General features: G+C 47.5%; 1 protein-coding gene across 6 annotated transcripts in view; it reads left to right on the top strand.

Annotated features, from left to right (window-relative positions):
* The window catches only part of lrrc71 (leucine rich repeat containing 71), a 166,347-nt gene that overhangs the window by 121,417 nt on the left and 24,301 nt on the right, over positions 1-20,629 (top strand). For 5 of the 6 annotated variants that reach the window (XR_009514016.1, XM_059979994.1, XM_059979990.1 and 2 more), the window contains 6 exons: positions 1,823-1,897; positions 5,072-5,140; positions 6,760-6,919; positions 12,724-12,807; positions 13,706-13,789; positions 18,436-18,549. Coding sequence is in view for 5 of the 6 variants with exons in the window: in XM_059979994.1 (XP_059835977.1) it covers positions 1,823-1,897; positions 5,072-5,140; positions 6,760-6,919; positions 12,724-12,807; positions 13,706-13,789; positions 18,436-18,549 (586 nt within the window). In the remaining variant the exon portion in view is untranslated. The remainder of the gene's footprint in view (positions 1-1,822; positions 1,898-5,071; positions 5,141-6,759; positions 6,920-12,723; positions 12,808-13,705; positions 13,790-18,435; positions 18,550-20,629) is intronic. The other variant, XM_059979992.1, reaches the window with a different exon arrangement.

Genomic DNA, 20,629 nt, shown 5'->3' with positions numbered 1-20,629 from the left:
CCCTGTCTCACGCTGACAGTCTGCGTACTGACCCCATCTCACACTCACAGTCTGCGTACTGACCCCGTCTCACACTCACAGTCTGCGTACTGACCCCCTGTCTCACGCCCATAGTCTGCGTACTGACCATGTTTCTCACATCCACACTCTGCCTATTGACCCCCTGTCTCACACCCACAGTCCGCACACTGAACCCGTCTCACACCCACACTCTGTGTACTGACCCCATGTCTCACACCCACAGTCCACACACTGAACCCGTCTCACATCCACACTCTGCGTACTGACCCCCTGTCTCACGCCCACAGTCGGTGTACTGACCCCGTCTCACGCTGACAGTCTGCGTACTGACCCCATCTCACACTCGCAGTCTGCGTACTGACCCCGTCTCACACTCACAGTCTGCGTACTGACCCCCTGTCTCACGCCCACAGTCTGCGTACTGACCCTCTGTCTCACACCCACAGTCTGCATACTGACCCCCAGTCTCACACTCACAGTCTGCGTACTGACCCCCTGTCTCTCGCTCACAGACTGTGTACTGACCCCCTGTCTCACACTCTGCATACTGACCCCCTGTCTCACGCCCTCAGTCGGTGTACTGACCCCGTCTCACGCTTACAGTCTGCGTACTGACCCCGTCTCACACTCACAGTCTGCGTACTGACCCCCTGTCTCACACTCTGCATACTGACCCCCTGTCTCACGCCCTCAGTCGGTGTACTGACCCCGTCTCACGCTTACAGTCTGCGTACTGACCCCGTCTCACACTCACAGTCTGCGTACTGACCCCATCTGGTACAATCTGCGTACTGACCCCGTGTCTCTCATCCAGTGTGTCTACTGACCTGCTGTCTCACATCCAGTGTGTGTACTGTCCTCCTGTCTCACACCCTCAGTCTGCGTATTGACCTCCTGTCTCACACCCACAGTCTGCGTTCTGACCCCCATCTCAGACCCTCAGCCTGCGTACTGAAACCCTGTCTCACACCCACAATCCGCGTACTGACCCCCTGTTTTACAGTCACAGTCCGCGTACTGACCACCTGTCTCACGCCCACAGTCTGCGTACTGACCCTCCGTCTCACACTCACAGTCTGCGTACTGACCCCCTGTCTCACGCTCACAGACTGTGTACTGACCCCCTGTCTCACACTCTGCATACTGACCCCCTGTCTCACGCCCACAGTCGGTGTACTGACCCCGTCTCACGCTGACAGTCTGCGTACTGACCCCGTCTCACACTCACAGTCTGCGTACTGACCCCCTGTCTCACGCCCATAGTCTGCGTACTGACCCTGTGTCTCACATCCACACTCTGCCTATTGACCCCCTGTCTCACACCCACAGTCCGCACACTGAACCCGTCTCACACCCACACTCTGTGTACTGACCCCATGTCTCACACCCACAGTCCACACACTGAACCCGTCTCACATCCACACTCTGCGTACTGACCCCCTGTCTCATGCCCACAGTCTGCGTACTGATCCCCTGTCTCACACTCACAGTCTGCGTACTGTCCCCGTCTCACGCTCACAGTCTGCGTACTGACCCTCTGTCTCACACCCACAGTCTGCGTACTGACCCTCCGTCTCACGCTCACAGTCTGCGTACTGACCCCCCGTCTCACACTCACAGTCTGCATACTGACCCTCTGTCTCACGCGCACAGTCGACATACTGACACTATATTGTTATTCTATTGTCCTTATTCATCCTCTCTCTCTCCACTGTGGAGAAGTGATCCAGAGCCTCAGCTGACAGGTACTGAGGACAGGCCCTGGGCTGTGTCTGTGCTGACCTCTGTTTGTGTTCTGCAGTCTCTGGAACGTGGGTCTGACTGAAGCCACCTTCACTGCGCTCGTTGCCATCCTGCGCCAGTGCACCAGCCTCAAGTAAGAAACAGACCAGGGATGATGTTATGGATACACACTGGGGGCTTTTACATGCACATTAGGGTGGGTGGGTGTGTGTGTGTGTGTGCTCACGGGAGAGGGTGTGTGTGCGCGCGCCTACGCACTCTCACCAGGGTGGGTGTGTGCGTGTTCACTGGAGAGGGTGTGTGTGCACACTCACAATGGTGGGTGTGTGCATGTTCACAAGGGTAGGTGTGCGCGCACTCACTGGAGAAGGTGTGTGTGCGCGCTCACCAGGGTGGGTGTGTGTGTGTTCACTGGAGAGGGTGTGTGTGCACACTCACAATGGTGGGTGTGTGCGTGTTCACAAGGGTAGGTGTGCGCGCACTCACTGGAGAAGGTGTGTGTGCGCGCTCACCAGGGTGGGTGTGTGCGTGTTCACGGGAGAGGGTGTGTGTGCGTGTGCTCACTGGAGAGGGTGTGTGTGCGTGCGCCTACGCACTCTCACCAGGGTGGGTGTGTGCGTGTTCACGGGAGAGGGTGTGTGTGTGTGCGCCTACGCACTCTCACCAGGGTGGGTGTGTGCGTGTTCACTGGAGAGGGTGTGTGTGCGTGCTCACTGGAGAGGGTGTGTGTGTGTTCACTGGAGAGGGTGTGTGTGCGTGCTCACTGGAGAGGGTGTGTGTGTGTTCACTGGAGAGGGTGTGTGTGCGTGCTCACTGGAGAGGGTGTGTGTGTGTTCACTGGAGAGGGTGTGTGTGCGTGCTCACTGGAGAGGGGGTGTGTGTGCTCACTGGAGAGGGTGTGTGTGCTCACTGGAGAGGGTGTGTGTGTGCGTGCTCACGGGAGAGGGTGTGTGTGTGCGTGTGCTCACTGGAGAGGGGGTGTGTGTGCTCACTGGAGAGGGTGTGTGTGTGCGTGCTCACGGGAGAGGGTGTGTGTGTGCGTGTGCTCACTGGAGAGGGGGTGTGTGTGCGTGCTCACGGGAGAGGGTGTGTGTGTGCGTGTGCTCACTGGAGAGAGGGTGTGTGTGTGCTCACTGGAGAGGGGGTGTGTGTGTGTGTGCTCACTGGAGAGGGTGTGTGTGTGCTCACTGGAGAGGGGGTGTGTGTGCGTGCTCACTGGAGAGGGGGTGTGTGTGCATGCTCACTGGAGAGGGTGTGTGTGCGCGCTCACAAGAGGGTGTGTGTGCGCTCACAAGGGTGGGTGTGTGTGCGCGCTCACAAGAGGGTGTGTGTGCATGCTCACTGGAGAGAGTGTGTGCACACTCACAAGGGTAGGTGTGTGTGTGTTCACTGGAGAGGGTGTGTGTGCGCGCTCACAAGGGTGGGTGTGTGTGTGTTCACTGGAGAGGGTGTGTGTGTGCACACTCACAAGGGTGGGTGTGTGTGTGTTCACTGGAGAGGGTGTGTGTGTACACTCACAAGGGTAGGTGTGTGTGTGTTCACTGGAGAGGGTGTGTGTGCGCGCTCACAAGGGTGGGTGTGTGTGTGTTCACTGGAGAGGGTGTGTGTGTGCACACTCACAAGGGTGTGTGTGTGTGTGCTCACTGGAGAGGGTGTGCGTGCACACTCACAAGGGTGGGTGTGTGTGTGCTCACTGGAGAGGGTGTGCGTGCACACTCACAAGGGTAGGTGTGTGTGTGTTCACTGGAGAGGGTGTGCGTGCACACTCACAAGGGTGGGTGTGTGTGCGCTCACAAGGGTGGGTGTGTGTGTGCTCACTGGAGAGGGTGTGCGTGCACACTCACAAGGGTAGGTGTGTGTGTGTTCACTGGAGAGGGTGTGCGTGCACACTCACAAGGGTAGGTGTGTGTGTGTTCACTGGAGAGGGTGTGCGTGCACACTCACAAGGGTGGGTGTGTGTGTGCTCACTGGAGAGGGTGTGCGTGCACACTCACAAGGGTAGGTGTGTGTGTGTTCACTGGAGAGGGTGTGCGTGCACACTCACAAGGGTGGGTGTGTGTGTGCTCACTGGAGAGGGTGTGCGTGCACACTCACAAGGGTGGGTGTGTGTGCGCTCACCAGGGAGGGTGTTCTGACTGCAAATTGTAGAGATGCTAAAGGTACTGACTGCACACTGGTTAGTCGGGTTTACTGTCACTCACAGTCCATGTGTGTGCGTATGGGATGTAAAGCTTACTTGCAGCAGCACCATAGACCCATTGCAACAGATGTGCAGCATTCACAAGAAAACCACATTAAACATGAACACAAGAAAGAATGATTACAACAAAATAAAAGTAAGTTTTAGTATTCAAAGTTTTCAGAGTGTTACTAAGCTGTTGTGAATAAGGTTGTCAGGATGGTTCAAGAAGCTAGTAATTGAAGGGACATCACTGTTCCTAAACCTGGTGCTGTGGGACTTAAGGCTTCTGTACTTCCTGCCCAACGGTATCTATGAAAAGATGGCATGGCTTGGATGAAGGGCATTTTTGATTAAGGATTTTGTCTTTTCCTGAGGCAGTCCCTCCTGTAGATACTGTCAAGGGTGAGGAAAGCATGATGTCCACTGTTGGGCTGAGTCCACTATGCTCTGCATCTCCTTATATTGCTGTACCAGACCACTGAGGATGCTTTCAACAGTATATTTATAGAAGTCTTGTAGAGCGTTCTGTAACTCTGCACCTAGGAACGTGTAGATGTGATGCAGTCACAAGAGACTGCAAGTTTTAGAATCTCAGCTGACATAGCAAGTGCTGGAGGAATCAGCGGATCAGGCAGCATCTGTGGTGGGAAATGGACGAAGATGTTTCAGGTTGAGTCCTTTCATTAGGGACCTCTTACATATTAACCCAGATGAAGGTTCTGGACCTGAAACATCAGCCTTTCATTTCCCTCCAAAGATGCTGCCTAACCCTCTGAGTTGTCAAGTGGGTTTACACAACAGGGAAGTTGGGGAGACTGTATAATCTCTAAGTAAGTTGTATACATCATCCTAATGTGGAAATATTTCACTCTACTTTCACCATCTCTGGGTTTAAATCCCAGAACGGACCCCAACAGCACATGGGAGCACCTTCACCACACAGACTATCGTGGATCGAGGGATAGCTGGACCCTCCTCGAGGGCAGAGGGGATGGACAATAAGCGTTGCCCTTGACAGTAAGGTGTAATAAATACATTAGGAGAGAGTCACGCCAGGAGGGTTGATGCAGGTGCAAGTTGGGTGGGGCAGTTGAGCCACACTGACTCCACACTTGATGTTTCCAGGTCTGTGGTGCTGGACGGAAATCCATTCGCCCACCAGCCTTATTACCTGCTGATGAATGAAGACAGCCAGTGAGTAAACAATGCGCCATTATTCAGCCTGCAGTCATTCACAGTGTCTGACAGCACAGAAGCAGGCCCCCTAGTCCACTATGTCCCTACTGGCCCCTCTGCTCATATCCCCTTCCCCAGCATTCAGTCTCAATGTTTCACATGCTCATCCAGATGTGTGAGGGTCTCTGCCTCCTCCACTCCACTCAGGTGTGTGTCTCAGATTGCATCCAAACTCTTTTCTCAGACCTCCTCTAACCTTCTTACCATAATGTCCTGATGCAGGATCGTGGCCTGAAATGCCAATCATCCCTTCACCTCTCCTGATGCTGAATTCTTCTAGTAGCTTGATTTTTGCTCCAGGTTCCTGGTATATGCCTGTGTCTTCATTTTACCACCCTTACGCCTGTTAAATGTTTCTACTGAATCATCTTTGCCATGGGGAAGATTTCCTATTATCCACCATATCCATGTCCTCCCTCAGCCCCCTCCGCTCCAGGGAGAACAGACCCAGCCTCTCCGGTCTCTATAACTGCCTCGGGTCCTCTACACCCTCCCCAGTGCAGTCATCCCCATGCAGTGACCAGACTGATCAAGCTCAACTCAAAGATGAGGGAGTTGAAACTGGGGCTGGAAGGTGACAGGTAGAACCAGGTGAAGAGGGCGATGGACGGTGAACCAGTTTATTATTGTCAGATGCAACAACATACAGTGAACATTTCATCACATCAGTGCATTGAGGTAGTACCAGGGAAAACCGATTACAGGGAATGCAGAACAGTGACAGGTAAAGTACAGAGTAGACAGACAATAATGTTCTAGGCTGTGATGAAATAGGCTGTGAGGTCAAGAGTCCATCTTACTGTACAAATTTGATGGTTCAGCAGTCTTATGACAGCGGGATATAAATTGTCCTTGAGCTTGGTAGTACATGCTTTCGGGTTTTGTTTACTGCCAATGAAAGGGAGAAGGATCCTTGATTCTGTTGGCTGTTTTACTGAAGCAGTGAGGCAGAGGATTGTATTGAGTTCTGGTCAGAAGCAGAATGAGAGGCTTTGGAGGGGGTGCAGTAGATGTTCACGGGTATGCTGCCTAGATTAAAGGGCATATTCTACAAGCAGAGGTTGCACAAACTTTATTGTTTTCTCTGGAACATCAGAGGTTGAAAGAGACCTGATAGAGGTTTACTGTATAAAATTATGAGGGGCATGCATAGAGTGGACAGTTTTTCCTGGGTTGAAATGTCTAATACCGGAGGACATGCATTTAAAGTGAAAATTCACTTCAAAAAACATTTAAAGTCCTAAATATTCTAAAGACATCCCATCTCACCTTAAATGAAGTGCATTTTTTTAAAAGCAGAATAAGGGTCCCTGAAATGTGCTGCCAGGTACGATGGTGGAGTCAGATAAATTTACGAGCATTTTAGACAAGCACATGAATGTACAGAGAATGGAGCAATATAAACAATGTGTATGCAGAAGAGACTAGTTTAGCAAGTTTAGTTCAGCTTTAGTTTTGTTCTGCACAAATTTGTGAGCTAAAGAGCTTGTTCCTGTACTGTTCTGTATTCTATGTCCTACCTAACATGCCAGTTTCCAGTATTACTTCCCAAAGCCTTTCCCTATTTGTTTTTGCAGAATTCAACACTTAACTCTGAGGAACAACCAAATAGATGATGTGGGCGCAAAGCTGATTGGGGAAGCACTTTCCACACCCAGAAAGTGCAACAAGACACTGCTGACACTGAATCTCAACTTCAATCACATCACGGACAAAGGAATAGGCTACATTGCTGAAGTAAGGAAAGGGGAATTTCCAGAACTGCGCACAACAGATGGACACTGTGTACGCATAAGCAGGAGACACAGGCACCAAGTATATCTCTCTCATAAACTCACCTCCAGTCTATACTCTATTGCCTCTTAACACACTGGCTATAATCTCACACCTGCATACAGACACACTCCCACAACTTCTCATCTACCTACGCTTGTATAAGTATACTCCATCACCCATAGCTACACAGGCTACATCTCACACACTTCACATTCTGTCTTTCAAATACATAAAGCCCTGTTCTATGATCTCCCTCCCCCCTCTCCCTCTCTCTTGCCCTCTCCCCCTCCCCATCCCCCCACCTTCTCTCCCCTTGCCCATGCCCTCCCCACCTCTTCTTCTTCTTCTTCTTCTTCCCCTCCCTCATCCTCTCCTCGCCCTTTCCCCGTCCTCGCCCTTTCCCCTGCCTCACCCCTTCCTCGTCCTCCCCTCCCATCCCCACCCCATCCTCCTCTCCCTGTCCTCTCCTCTTCTCTCCTCCCCTCCCCTTCCCATCCCGTCCTCCCTTCTCCTCCCCTCCCCCGTCCTCTCCACCCCTCCCCTCCCTGTCCTCCCTTCTCCTCCCTCCTTCTCCTCCCCATCCTTCCTTCTCCTTCCCTCCCCTCCCTGTCCTCCCTTCTCCTCTCCTCCCCTCCTCATCCTCCCTTCTCCTCCCCTCCCTGCCCTCTCCTCTTTTCTCCTCCCCTCCCCTCCCCATCCTGTCCTCCCTTCTCCTCCCTTCCCCTCCTCGTCCTCTCCTCCCCTCCCCTCCCCATCCTCCCTTCCACTCCCCTCACCTCCCCGTTCTCTCTTCCCCCACCCTTGTCCTCTCCTGGGCATCACTGAGTCATGACTGAAGAGCTTAATATCCAGGGATACAATTTGTATCAAAAGGACAGGCGAGTAGACGGAGGGGATAGGGTGGTTCTGTTGGTAAAAAATGAAATCAAATCCTTAGAAAGAGGTGACAGGATTGGAAGGTGTAGAATCCTCGTGTAGAGCTAAGAAACTGCAAGGGTAAAAAAACCCTGATGAGAGTTACATACAGGCATCCAAACAAGTCGTGGGCTACAAATTACAATGGAGATAGAAAAGGTTTGTCAAAATGGCCATGTTGCAATAGTCATGGGAAATTTTAATATACAGGTGGCTTAGAGAAATCAGCTTGGTGCTGGATTCCAAGAGGGGAAAATTGTAGAATGCCTACAAGAGGGCTTTTAAGAGCAACTCGTGGTTGAGCCCACTATTCTGAATTGGGTGTTGTGCAATGAACCGGAATTGAGGTAAAGGAATCCTGATATATGATAAAATTCACCCTGCAATTTTAGAGGGAGAAGCTAAAGTCAAAAGCGTCAGAATTACAGTGGAGTAAAGGGAATTACAGAGGCATGAGAGAGGAGCTGACCAAAGTTGATTGGAAGGGGACACTAGCAGGGATGACGGCAGAGCAGCAATGGCTGGAATTTCTTAGAGCAATCTGGAAGGCACAACATAGATACATGCCAAAGAAGAAGTAGTTTTCTAAGGCAAGGTGGCATAACCGTGGTAGACATGGTAAGTCAAAGCCAACATTGAAACCAAAGAGAGGGCACATAATAGAGCAACAATTGTAGGAATTTAGATGATTAGGAAGCTTTTAAAAACCAACAGCAACTAAAAAAGTCATGAAAAGGAAAAAGATGGAATACAAAGGAAAGATAGCTAATACTATGAAAGAGGATACCAAGTGTTTCTTCAGATATATAAAGAGTTAAGGAGAGGTGAGACTAGATATCCGACCACTGGAAAATTATGCTGGAGAGCTAGTAATGGGGGACAAGGAAATGGCAGATGAACTGAATAAGTATTTTGCATCAGTCTTCACTGTGGAAGATACTAGAGGTGTGCCGGTAGTTCGAGAGTGTCGGGGCAGAAGTGAATGAAGATGCCAATACTAGGAAGAAGGTGCATGGAAAGGCAGATAAATCACCTGGACCAGATGTTCGGCACCCTAGGACTCTTGAAATAGGTGGCTGAAGAGATTGTGATGGCATTAGTAATGATCTTTCAAGAATCAATAGATTTTGGCATGGTTCCAGAGGACTGTAAATTGCAAATGTCACTCCATTCTTTAGGAAGGGACAGAGATAGATGGAAATTATAGGTCAGTTAGTCTGACATCAGTGGTTGGGAAAATGTTGGAGTTGATTGTTGAGGATGTGGTTTTGGGGTACTTGGAGACACTAGATGAAATAGGCCACAGTCAGCATGGTTTCCTTAAAGGAAAATCTTACCTGACAAATCTGTTGGAATTCTTTGAAGAAGTTACAAGCAGGGTAGACAAAGGAGAGTCAGTGGATGTTGTTTATTTGGATTTTCATAAGACCTTTGACAAGGTGCCACACTTGAAGCAGCTTAACAAGTTAAGAACCCATGGTATTACAGGGAAGATACTAGCATGGATAGACAATTGGCTATTTGGCAGGAGGCAAAGAATAGGAATAAATAGAGCCTTTTCTGGGTGGCTGCCAATGACTAGTGCAGTTCCACAAGGGTCATGTTGGAATTGCTTCTTTTTACATTATCTATGATTTGGATGACCTTATTGATGGCCTTGTGGCCAAGGTTGCAAATGTTATGAAGATAGTTGAAGGGACAGGTAGTGTTGAGGAAGTAGGGAGGCTGTGAAGGAGTTAGACAGATTAGGAGAATGGGCAAAGAAGTGGCAGATGTAATACAATGTTGGGAAATGTATGGTCATGGACCGGTAGAAGAAGTAAAAGAGTAGATTATTTTCTAAATAGAGGACTTGGGAGTCCTTGTGCAGGATTCCTAAAAGGTTAATTTGCAGGTTGAATCAGTGGAGAGGAAGGCAAATGCAATGTTAGCATTAATTTTGAGAGTATTAGAACATAAAAGACATTGATGTAATGTTGGGGCTTTGTAAGGACTCACTAGGAGTATTGTGAGCAGTTTTGAGTCCCCTATTTAAGAAAGAATGTGCTGATATTGGAGAGGATTCAGAGGATGTTCATGAGATTGATTCTTTGAATGAAAGGGTTACAGTGATTTATGGCACTGAGTCTGTACTCACTGGGATTCAGAAGAATGAGGGGGGATCTCATTGAAAGTTGAAAAACCTCAACAGAGAGAATATGGAGAGGAATTTTCTTGTGGTGGTGGAGTCTAGGACCAAAGGGCAAAGCCTCAGAACAGAGGGGTGTCCATTTAAAATGGAGATGAGGAGAATTTCTTTAGCTGGAGAGTGATGAATCTGTGGGATTCATTGTCACAGACAGCTGTGGAGACCAAGTCATTGGGTATATTTAATGGAAAAGTTGATAGGTCAGGGCATGAAGGGTTATGGGGAGAAGGCAGGAGACCGGGACTGAGAGGGAAATAGATCAGCCATGATGGAATGGCAGAACAGACTTGATGGGCTGAATGGCCTAATTCTGCTCATGTACCTTATCATCTTAAGGTCTTTCTATGGTGCATGAATAAAAATTGGGTCAACATGGCATGCCAGATTTCTTTAGCCTTCTGAGAAACTAAAGATGTTGGTGAGCTTTCTTGGCCATAGATCAGGACAGGCTATTCCCACAATTCTGAAGATCTCGACCCTTCCAACCTCATCATTATTATGTAAATAGGTTCCTGAGTGCAATCCCCCAGTCACTGAGAGAAAGCTTTTTTCATATGACACCATGTCACTAGGTTCTCTATCTCCTTCCTCTACTTTAACTCATCATTATTTGAGATACGGCCCACTACATTGGTATCATCTGCAAATGTGTAGATTGAATGAGAACAGAATCTGACCACACAGCCTTGACTGTACAGGGAATAGAGTAGGGTGCTGAGTACTCAACCTTGTGGAACGCCAGTATTGTATTTAGAATATATCTATGAAGGTTCTCAGTCATCCAGCTCATGTATATCAAGCAGTAGCAAATCAAGGCAACTGGACTTGCTGCATTGTCTAGAAGACATTTCACTACTCATCCAAGAGATTTCTTCAGTTCCAATCCGAGATATAGCAATCACATGAGGGTTGTTAGGAGTCATAGAGTTAATGAGATGGTTATTGGTCTTAGCTTTTCAATGCAGTAGCTGCTTATAATGCAGTCCTAACATCTTTACCCTGGTGTCTCCACAGAATTTCACACCTTTATCCATGCAAAGGTAAGACTAAGGACCCTCAAATTAACTCTACGACTCTTAACGACCCTCATGTGATTGCTAAACCTTTAAACAACTCAGAGTTATGAACTACCCACCGTGGATCAGAACTGAAGAAGCCTCTCAGATGCGTGGCAAACATCTTCTAGACAGCACAGCAAGTCCAGTTGCCTTGATTCACTACTGCTTGATACAGTGTTTGGAATAATTGTGCCAGAGGTATTGATGCCCGTCCTTATTGATTGTCAGGAAGTCAAGAAACAGAAGTTTACTTGGAATAAAAATATTCTTCTTCTAGAATATTCTTACGAAGGGTCTCGGCCCGAAATGTCGACAGTGGTTCGCCTTATAGATGCTGCCTGGCCTGCTGTGTTCCACCAGCATTTTGTGTGTGTTGTTTGAATTTCCAGCATCTGCAGATTTCCTCATGTTTGCTGTTTTCTGTTTCTTGCTTTACTACCTCGATGTACTAGTGTATGGGATGATTTGTCTGGATGGTATACAAACAAAAGATGTTCTCTATCTTGGTACGTGTAGCAATAATAAACCAATTATTAATACCGCACACATATTGATATCCTATTAAACAAACAGTGCAAGTAGTCTACACAGAAATGCACACAATCCCATTGGTTTAAGAGCCAAAGGGAATTAGTGCTTTATTTTAACGGTCTTTAAAGTCAAAGTCAAATGTTGAGTTTACTGTCATATGCTACCAATATCTACTACCACCGCACCAGGTTTAGGAACAGTTATTCCCTACAGTCATTGGGCTCCTAAACCAGTGTGGATAACTTCAATTCTGAACTGACTTCACAACCTACTGGCTTCCTTTCAATGACTGTACAAATTATGTTCTCAGTATTATTTAATTTATTTGCACGGGGTGCAGGTTGGTGGCACTAGACAGTTTAAATGGTTTGACATGGACTAGATGGGCTGAAGGGCCTATTTCTGTGCTGTACTCTTCTATGACTAATTTGTGTTTTGCGCATTGGTTGTTGGTCAGTCTTTATTTATAATTTTTCTCACAAATTCTATTGTATTTCTTTATTTTCCTTTAAATGCCTGCAAGCAGATGATTCTCAAGGTAGTATATGGTGACATACAGTATATGTACTTTGATGATAAATTGACTTTTGATATCTGTAAGTATGAGGGTAGAATCCGGGGAATTGATGAGAATATGGGGGGGATAAAATGTGCTCAGTTCAGGTAGGTGGTGGGTAGTTGGTTCAGACTCTGTGGGCTGTTTCTGTGCTGAACGTGCTGTACCTTTATACAACTCTAAGAGGTATTCATATAATCAGGATACACTTGTCTGTCTTTTTGTTAACACAATTCCACAGGTGCATTGAAAAAACTTAGTTGCAGCACCATCACAGGCACGCAGCATCAGAGACACAACATTCACAAGAAAAATGTAAATTAAACACAAATTATACAAGTAAAAGCACAGTTAGTAGAAGAAAAACAAAGTCCACGTTGTGCAAAGTGATCATAACCTTGCTATATTGAAGTGATGTTTAGAGTCATGCCGGTTGGTTCAAGGACTTTAAACCCAAAATGAGCTGTTTACTTGAGATCAGCCAGGTGGCTGGAATTGTCTGCTTTGTCATCCCCAGGGTCTGCGATTGAATCGGTCGCTGCTGTGGCTCTCCGTCGCTTACAATCAAATTGGGGATGAAGGAGCAATAAAACTGGCTAAGGTGAGTGGATGGGGTTCTGTGACAACCTGTCTGTCATCAAGATGGTGACGGATGAGGAAATGGAGCAAACTCCATTCCCGAGTACACAGAGGACCGCTGCATGTCCCCAAGATGCAACATGGTCATCAAGGATTGGTTGGGTCGAAGGGCTTTATCTGTGTTGTATTGCTCTATGACTATGCTGAGTAGGACTAGGAGGCCACAATCTGTGGGGTCTGCTGTAGATTCCTCACTGGTCTTGCACCTGCCACTAACTCCGACCATTGTATCTTCTCCAAATTCTGAGAGAGATCCAGTATGGAAATAGGCCTTTTGGCCCACCACATTCCAACCACCAATTTGCACCCATCATTTTATTCTTCCTTACATTCCCTATCAACTCTCCCTGGGTTCTACCCATCACAATTTACAGCAGCCAATATACGGCATCAGCGACACAACACACACAACATGGTGTTATGGTCTTCTATTGGGTTAGGGGGGAATGGGGTTGAGAGGGATAATAAATCAGACTCTAAACTGGATGACCTAATTCTACTCCTACACTTTATGGCCTTATGTACATATGGTGAGAATTAAACACAGATTTCTGGAACTACAAAACAGCCATTGTGCCAATCATACTAAGTATACTGCAAGCAAAACTCATGTCTGGAGCTAAAATATTAAAATGTAGGAAGCATTCAGGAGATCAGGCATCATTTGTGGAATGAAAACTGGTTAATGTTTCAGGTTAAAGACCATCAGAACTTAGAAACTGAGAAAAGTAAGGTGGGAAGAGTCCATTGGAAGAAAAAGTCTTCCCCAGCTCTGGCAGTTAAATTCCTCAGATTCAGAGTGGGATGTGTTAATGTGACCCAATGTCATGCACTGTTGACATGTTGTCTCTTTGCTACAGGTTCTGAGTCCATTTGCACTGACCCACGAGGAGATCGTGGAGAGGAGACTCCTTCAGTCCAACTCTCAGGAGAGCCCGAGATCGGTGAGACTCGATTTCTCTTCTCTTGGCTTCCCCACTCACCCCTCAGATAATCCTAGAATGTATTGGGAGTGATAGAGTGGTCACAGGAGCAGGCCCTTCAACCCATCATGTCCATCCTAGCACTCAGGCATTGGTCCATTGCTTATTCCATTCAACAGAATTGGAATCAGGTGGAATCTTGGTGGTTTCATGGTTGTATTGACACACTATCTGTAGTTTCTGTTTCTTAGAAGGATTAAAGTTCAAGGCTTCATCACTGAATGGCTCTATTTCACCATTTGGTTTAAGCCAGCACCTGTCGTTGCGTGACCTATTTTCCGTAGATCTGTAGAGAAAGTTGAGAGGGTGAACTTGACTTACCAACTGTTAAATTGCATAAATTTGTTTCGTGCTGTGAGTCGAGGGGAACTGTTGGGCACTCTGATTGCTAATTTATACATCCCCAGTAATGCCTGGTTGGTAAAGGTCGGATGAGATTGCCGAGTTTCAGATGCATTGTGACGGTGAGTGTTCACTGCCTGTAGAGCTATGGTTCCTCCTATGTTCTGGTGCCTCATTCTTTTTTTTTTGGAAATGTCTGTTCCACTAATGAATGTCCAGGTCTCATACCTCAAGTTAGGTGCCGTCTCTCGAGCACCCCACCCCCAAGAATCCCAGATGACTTGTAGCTCCCCTAGCGCCCCCTTAGGACACAACACCCTCCCCTCCTCCCGGGAATCACTGGGTTAGTGTAATGCTATTACATTGCCAGTCACTTGGGTTCAATTCCTGCAGATGTCTATAAGAGTTTCTACGTTCTCCCCGTGACATGTGGAGATTCCTCTGGGTGCTCCAGTTTCCTCCCACAGTCCAAAGACGTGTGGCTTGTTATGTTTACAACTCACGTGGGAGTATTTGGGCAGCACGGGCCTGTTGAGCTGGAAGGTCCTGTTACTTTGCTGTTTCTCTAAATAAAATAAAAAACGTCACTCATTGCCAGCTCTACTTCCCCTGAGCTGAGAGGAAGGTGGTCCCCTTCCACAGAGTGATGGGAAGGCCCAGCATCACACTGTCAGCTGCAGGGAGTGATCATACGATCTCTCATGGCTGTGGTGGCTTGCTCAAAGGTACCTCCTACTGTCACGCAGTTATACGTCAGAAACAGGCCCTTTAGCCCAATCAATCCATGTTCACCAACATGCCTTACTGACAACACAACACAAAATGCTGGAGGCAGCAACTATGGAGTGGAATAAGCAGTCAATATTTTGGACTGGAAAGGAAGTGGGCAGAAGGTAAGGACGATTTCTGCCCTTTATCAAGGCAAAGAAAGTGTAGACAGAGTCCATGGAGAGGAAGCTGGCTGGCTTCTGGGATGAGGTGAGCTGTGTCCACACCTCTCTGCAGTCTCCTGCAGCCAAGGGCAGAGCAGTTGCCACACCAAGCTGTGAGGTATCCAGATAGGATGCTTTCTATTTTCATAGCCAATAATAAAATAAAATGGTAGAGGGATTTACTATTTAGTAATAATGGTCAGCTAGGCACAGAAAGAATCTGTATTTACTGACAAGTACCTTTATTGACTCAGTTCACAAGCACGTAAATTTGCACTACTGATACTGGTGTGCACACCTACTAAGTTCTCTTGACCTTCCATGAACAGTCAAAGAAAAGAAAGGGTTAATACCCAGGAAAGGATTCTACGCTGACCAGGTGTTCCTCGGGGTAACGATCTAACTTCCACGTATCCAATGTGGCAGTCTTTCATATTCACAGTGGTTGATCTCCAGAGTTGTTGCTGCCTGTCCTCCCAAATTCTTTCATTTTCATTCCTTCCCTTATCAGATCAATCTCGGATGTCTCAGTTTCATTGGCTCAAGGTCATCTGACTGACCTGTGTTAGTTCTCTGTGGATGTAGCCCAGGCTACAACCTTTTCAACCTTGTGCTTTAGCTGTCTTCTTGTGTTCTATTCGACCCTGACTCTGACTGGTTCAAACCAGGTCACCCAAGATCACAGGTTGCTTCTTCAAGCCTGCCACTTTACATAATAAACAGCTTATCTGAAAATGGTTTAGCAGATCATTAGCTGAAACACATTGTGTCCACATTCAATTGCTCTCAGTCCAAAATGTCGACTATACTCCTTTCCATGGAAGCTGCCTGGCCTGCTGAGATCCTCCAGCATTTTGTGTGTGTTGCTTGAATTTCCAACATCTGCAGATTTCCTCTTGTTTGAGTTGACAACCAATGACAGTTTCTCTGAAGTTAGTAAAGCAATTGTTCCTTAGTTGTTGGATGTGTTTCACATCCTTCCTTTATTCCTATCTTGTCTATCTCCAGCACCTCCTAAAGGGAACCATGTTATTCTAGAGCAAACATGAGGAAATCTGCAGATGCTGGAAATTCAAACAACAACACACACAAAATGCTGGTGGAACGCAGCAGGCCAGGCAGCATCTATAGAGAGAAGTGCCTTTGACGTTTTGGGCCGAGACCCTTCGTCAGGACTAACCAAAAGGAAAGATAGTAAGAGATTCCAAAGTAGTGGGGGGAGGGGGAAATGCGAAATGATAGGAGAGAACGGAGGGGTGGGATGAAGCTAAGAGCTGGAAAGGTGATTGGCGAAAGTGATACAGAGCTGGAAAAGGGAAAGGATCATGGGATGGGAGGCCTCAGGAGAAAGAAAGTGGGGGGAAGCACCAGAGGGAGATGGAGAACAGGCAAACAACTAAATATGTCAGGGATGGGGTAAGAAGGGGAGGAAGGGCATTAATGGAAGTTAGGGAAGTCAATGTTCATGTCATCAGGTTGGAGGCTACCCAGCCGGTATTTAAGGTGTTGTTCCTCCAACCTGAGTTTGGATTCATTTTGACAATAGAGGAGGCCATGGATAGACATATCAGAGTGGGAATGCGACGTGGAATTAAAACGTGTGGCCACTGGGAGATCCTGCTTTTTCTGGCGGACTGAGCGTGGGTGTTCAGCGAAACGGTCTCCCAGTCTGCGTCGGGTCTCACCAATATATAAAAGACCACACCGGGAGCACCGGACGCAGTATACCACACCAGCCGACTCACAGGTGAAGTGTCGCCTCACCTGGAAGGACTGTCAGGGGCCCTGAATGGTGGTGAGGGAGGAAGTGTAAGGGCAGGTGTAGCACTTGTTCCGTTTACAAGGATAAGTGCCAGGAGGGAGATCGGTGGGAAGGGATGGGGGGGACGAGTGGACAAGGGAGTCGCGTAGGGAGCAATCCCTGCGAAAAGCAGAAGGGGTGGGGGAGGGAAAAATGTGTTTGGTAGTGGGATCCCATTGGAGGTGGCGGAAGTTACGGAGAATTATACGTTGGACCTGGAGGCTGGTGGGGTGGTAGGTAAGGACAAGGGGAACCCTATCCCGAGTGGGGTGGCAGGTGGATGGGGTGAGGGCAGATGTGCCAGAAATGGGAGAGATGCGTTTGAGAGCAGAGTTGATGGTGGATGAAGGGAAGCCCCTTTGTTTAAAAAAGGAAGACATCTCCTTCGTCCTGGAATGAAAAGCCTCATCCTGAGAGCAGATGTGGTGGAGATGGAGGAATTGTGAGAAGGGGATAGCCTTTTTGCAAGAGATAGAGTGGGAAGAGGAATAGTCCAGGTAGCTGTGAGAGTCTGTAGGCTTATAGTAGATATCAGTAGATAGGCCATCTCCAGAGATGGAGACAGAAAGATTAAGAAAGGGGAGGGAGGTGTTGGAAATGGACTAGGTAAATTTGAGGGCAGGGTGAAAGTTGGAGGCAAAGTTAATGAAATCGACGAGCTCAGCATGCGTGCAGGAGGCAGCACCAATGCAGTCGTCGATGTAGCGAAGGAAAAGAGGGGGACGGATACCCGTATAGACTTGGAACATGGACTGTTCCACAAAGCCAACAAACAGGCAGGCATAACTGGGACCCATGCGGGTGCCCATGGCTACATCTTTGGTTTGGAGGAAGTGGGAGGAGCCAAAGGAGAAATTATTAGGAGTAAGAACTAATTCCGCTAGACGGAGGAGAGTGGTGGTAGAGGGGAACTGGTTAGGTCTGGAATCCAAAAAAAAACCGAAGAGCTTCGAGACCATCTCAGTGGGGGATGGAGGTATATAGGGACTGGACGTCCATGGTGAAAATAAGACGGAGGGGGCCAGGGAACTTAAAATCATTGAAAAAATTCAAAGCATGAGAAGTGGTTATTCTATGTTGATTACTCATTGCCACAGTTAATCTCACCTGTCTGTCTCCAGTAAACAAGATTGGCTCTGGTAATCTTACTTCAAAGGTCCCTCTTGTCTCAGTTTGCCTGCACTCTGCTGTAGTCATCCTCACCTGAATGTTGCCTTACTGTAACTTACGGTGCATTGGTAAAAATTGGTGAGGGTTGATGGAGAAATGCCAGATTTCTTTAGCCTCCTGAGGAGGTGTTAGTTAACTTTCTTGGCTTTGGTGTCTATGTGGTTAGACCTGATGTACACTCCTGGGAGCTTAAAGCTCTCAACCCTCTCAACTTTTGCACTGTTGATGTAAATGAGAGCATGTGGAAAATGTGCAAAATGCATATGGACCTTCAGAGGTGGGGATTGAACGCAGGTCTCTGAAGTGGCTCTACTCACTGCTGCACTGTAACTGACTTGTCACACTTCTATTTCACTCATCAGTCCTCTCTGCGGCGGCCAGAGTCAAAGAGTGATCGCAGTAGCCAGATTGAAAGTAGCACTGCCATTGACAAGTCACAGAAAAGTGCCAAGAGTGCCATTAAGAAGAAGGATAAGGTAAGAAATCGAACACCTGGATCTCTCAACCCATCAGAAACTCCAAAGATTGTGGTCCCTCTGAGCTGGATGCACCGAGTCACTGGTAGCTGTGAGGAGTTTATCTGTTGCTAAAACATGTGGGGAAAGATTGATAATGTATTTCCCAGTGGCCAACCACTTCAATTCGACTTTTTTTTTTAACTTTTTTTTATTGTATTTCAAGTAGTTACAAAATAAATGTATGAAAAAAAAATTATATTACCCATCCCCCCTCCCCTTAACCCCTCCCCCCTAGCGTCCCTATAGAAAAAAAAGAAAGAAAGAAAGAATTCAATTCGACTTCTGACATGCCAGTCCATGGCCTCCCCAACTGACAAAATGAGGCCAAACTCAGGTTGGAGAAGTTACACTTCTGGGTTGCCTCCAAGCTGATAGCATGAACGGGGAATCCAGCATTATACTCTCCCTTTACCTGATGACTTGCTGCATCCTTCAGCTGTAGCCAGATTAATCCCTGGAATGAGAATGTTGTCCTACCTAAAGAGACCGAATGCATTGGGACTTTATTCTTTAAGGTCTTGCCATACGAAGGCATACAGTATGGAAACATTCTCTTCATTAATGCCAGCTGTGTTGTCCGGTCCCACCTTTGCCCTGTAGTGCTCTGAACTTCTTTCCATGTACTTATCTAGATGGCTGTGAAATAGTGCTAATATGCCTGTCCCAACCACTATTTCTGGGAGCTCGTTCCAAAGATACCCCACGCTCTGTGTGAAGCTGATGATACCACTATCACTGGGTGAATCAAAGATGGTGACAAAACAGCACAGAGAAGGAGACTGAGAACTGGCTGAGTGGTGCCACGATAACAATCTCACTCAATGTCTGCAAGACCAAGGAGATGATTATTGACTCGGGAGGTCTGTGAGCCAGTCCTCATTGGCGGATCAGAGGTGGAGAGGGATAGCAACTTTAAATTCCTCAGTGTTATCATTTCAGAGGAACAGTCCTGGGCCCATCACATTAGTGCCATTATGAAGCCCTGTCCACCATTGAGCACATCCGCATGAGATGATGTCGCAAGAAAGCAGCGACCATCATCAAAGATCCCCACCATCCAAGCCATGCACTCTTCACGCTGCTGTCACGAGGAAGTAGGTATAGGAGCCTCAGGATCCATCCATTTATTATCTTTCAACCATCAGTCTCTTGAACCAGAGGGGAATAACTTCACTCACACCATCATTGAACTGTTCCCACAACCTATGGTCTCACATAAAATACTGGAGGAAATCAGCAGGCCAGGCAGCATCTATGGAAAAGAGTAAACAGTTGATATTTCCTACTGAAGGGTCTCGACCCAAAACATCGACCATTTACTCATTTCCAGAGATGCTGCCTGGCCTGCTGAGTTTCTCCAACATTTTGTGTGTGTGTTGCTTTGGATTTCCAGCATCTGCAGATTTTCTTCTGTTTGTGATCCCACATCCTATGGACTCACTTTCAAGAGCTTTTCATCTCGTGTTCTCAATATTTATTGCTTATTTGTTATTATTATTATTTCCTTTCTTCCTGTATTTGCGTATGTAGTTGTGCTTTGTACTTTGGTTATTGTCCACCCTGTGGTCTTTTATTGATTCTATTGTGTTTCTTGCATTTACTGTGAGTGAGGGGGAAAGGGGCACTCTTTTTCAAAGGGCGTGGTGCCTGCTCTTTTCACTTCCCCCATCTGGCTCATTTGCCCTTTCTGGTCCCACCTATCACCTGATGACCTCTGGTTTGCCCTTTTTTGTGCTGCCACATACTGGCTTCTGTTTCACTTCCCACTCAGTCTTGAGGCAAGGTGTTGATGTGAAACCTAAACTTTCACCTTTGACCTTGGCTGACCGCTGAGGGGGGGATATATCAGATGTGCATCCAGTGGCAATCCAGTCCAGCCTGTGCATGTGGTCCAGTGACCAATCCAATCCAGTCCAGTGGTCGATCTGATCTAGTCTGGCCCTTGGATATGGTCCAGTGACCAATCCAGTCTGGTGAGGAAGAGGGAGTGAGGGGACAGCATGAGGAGGTAGAGATGGCTTTGAAAACAGAGTCAGTA

The sequence above is a fragment of the Hypanus sabinus genome, chromosome 9, assembly GCF_030144855.1.
Source record: "Hypanus sabinus isolate sHypSab1 chromosome 9, sHypSab1.hap1, whole genome shotgun sequence".
NCBI lineage: Eukaryota > Metazoa > Chordata > Chondrichthyes > Myliobatiformes > Dasyatidae > Hypanus > Hypanus sabinus.
This window is presented reverse-complemented; position numbering and strand designations above follow the sequence as displayed.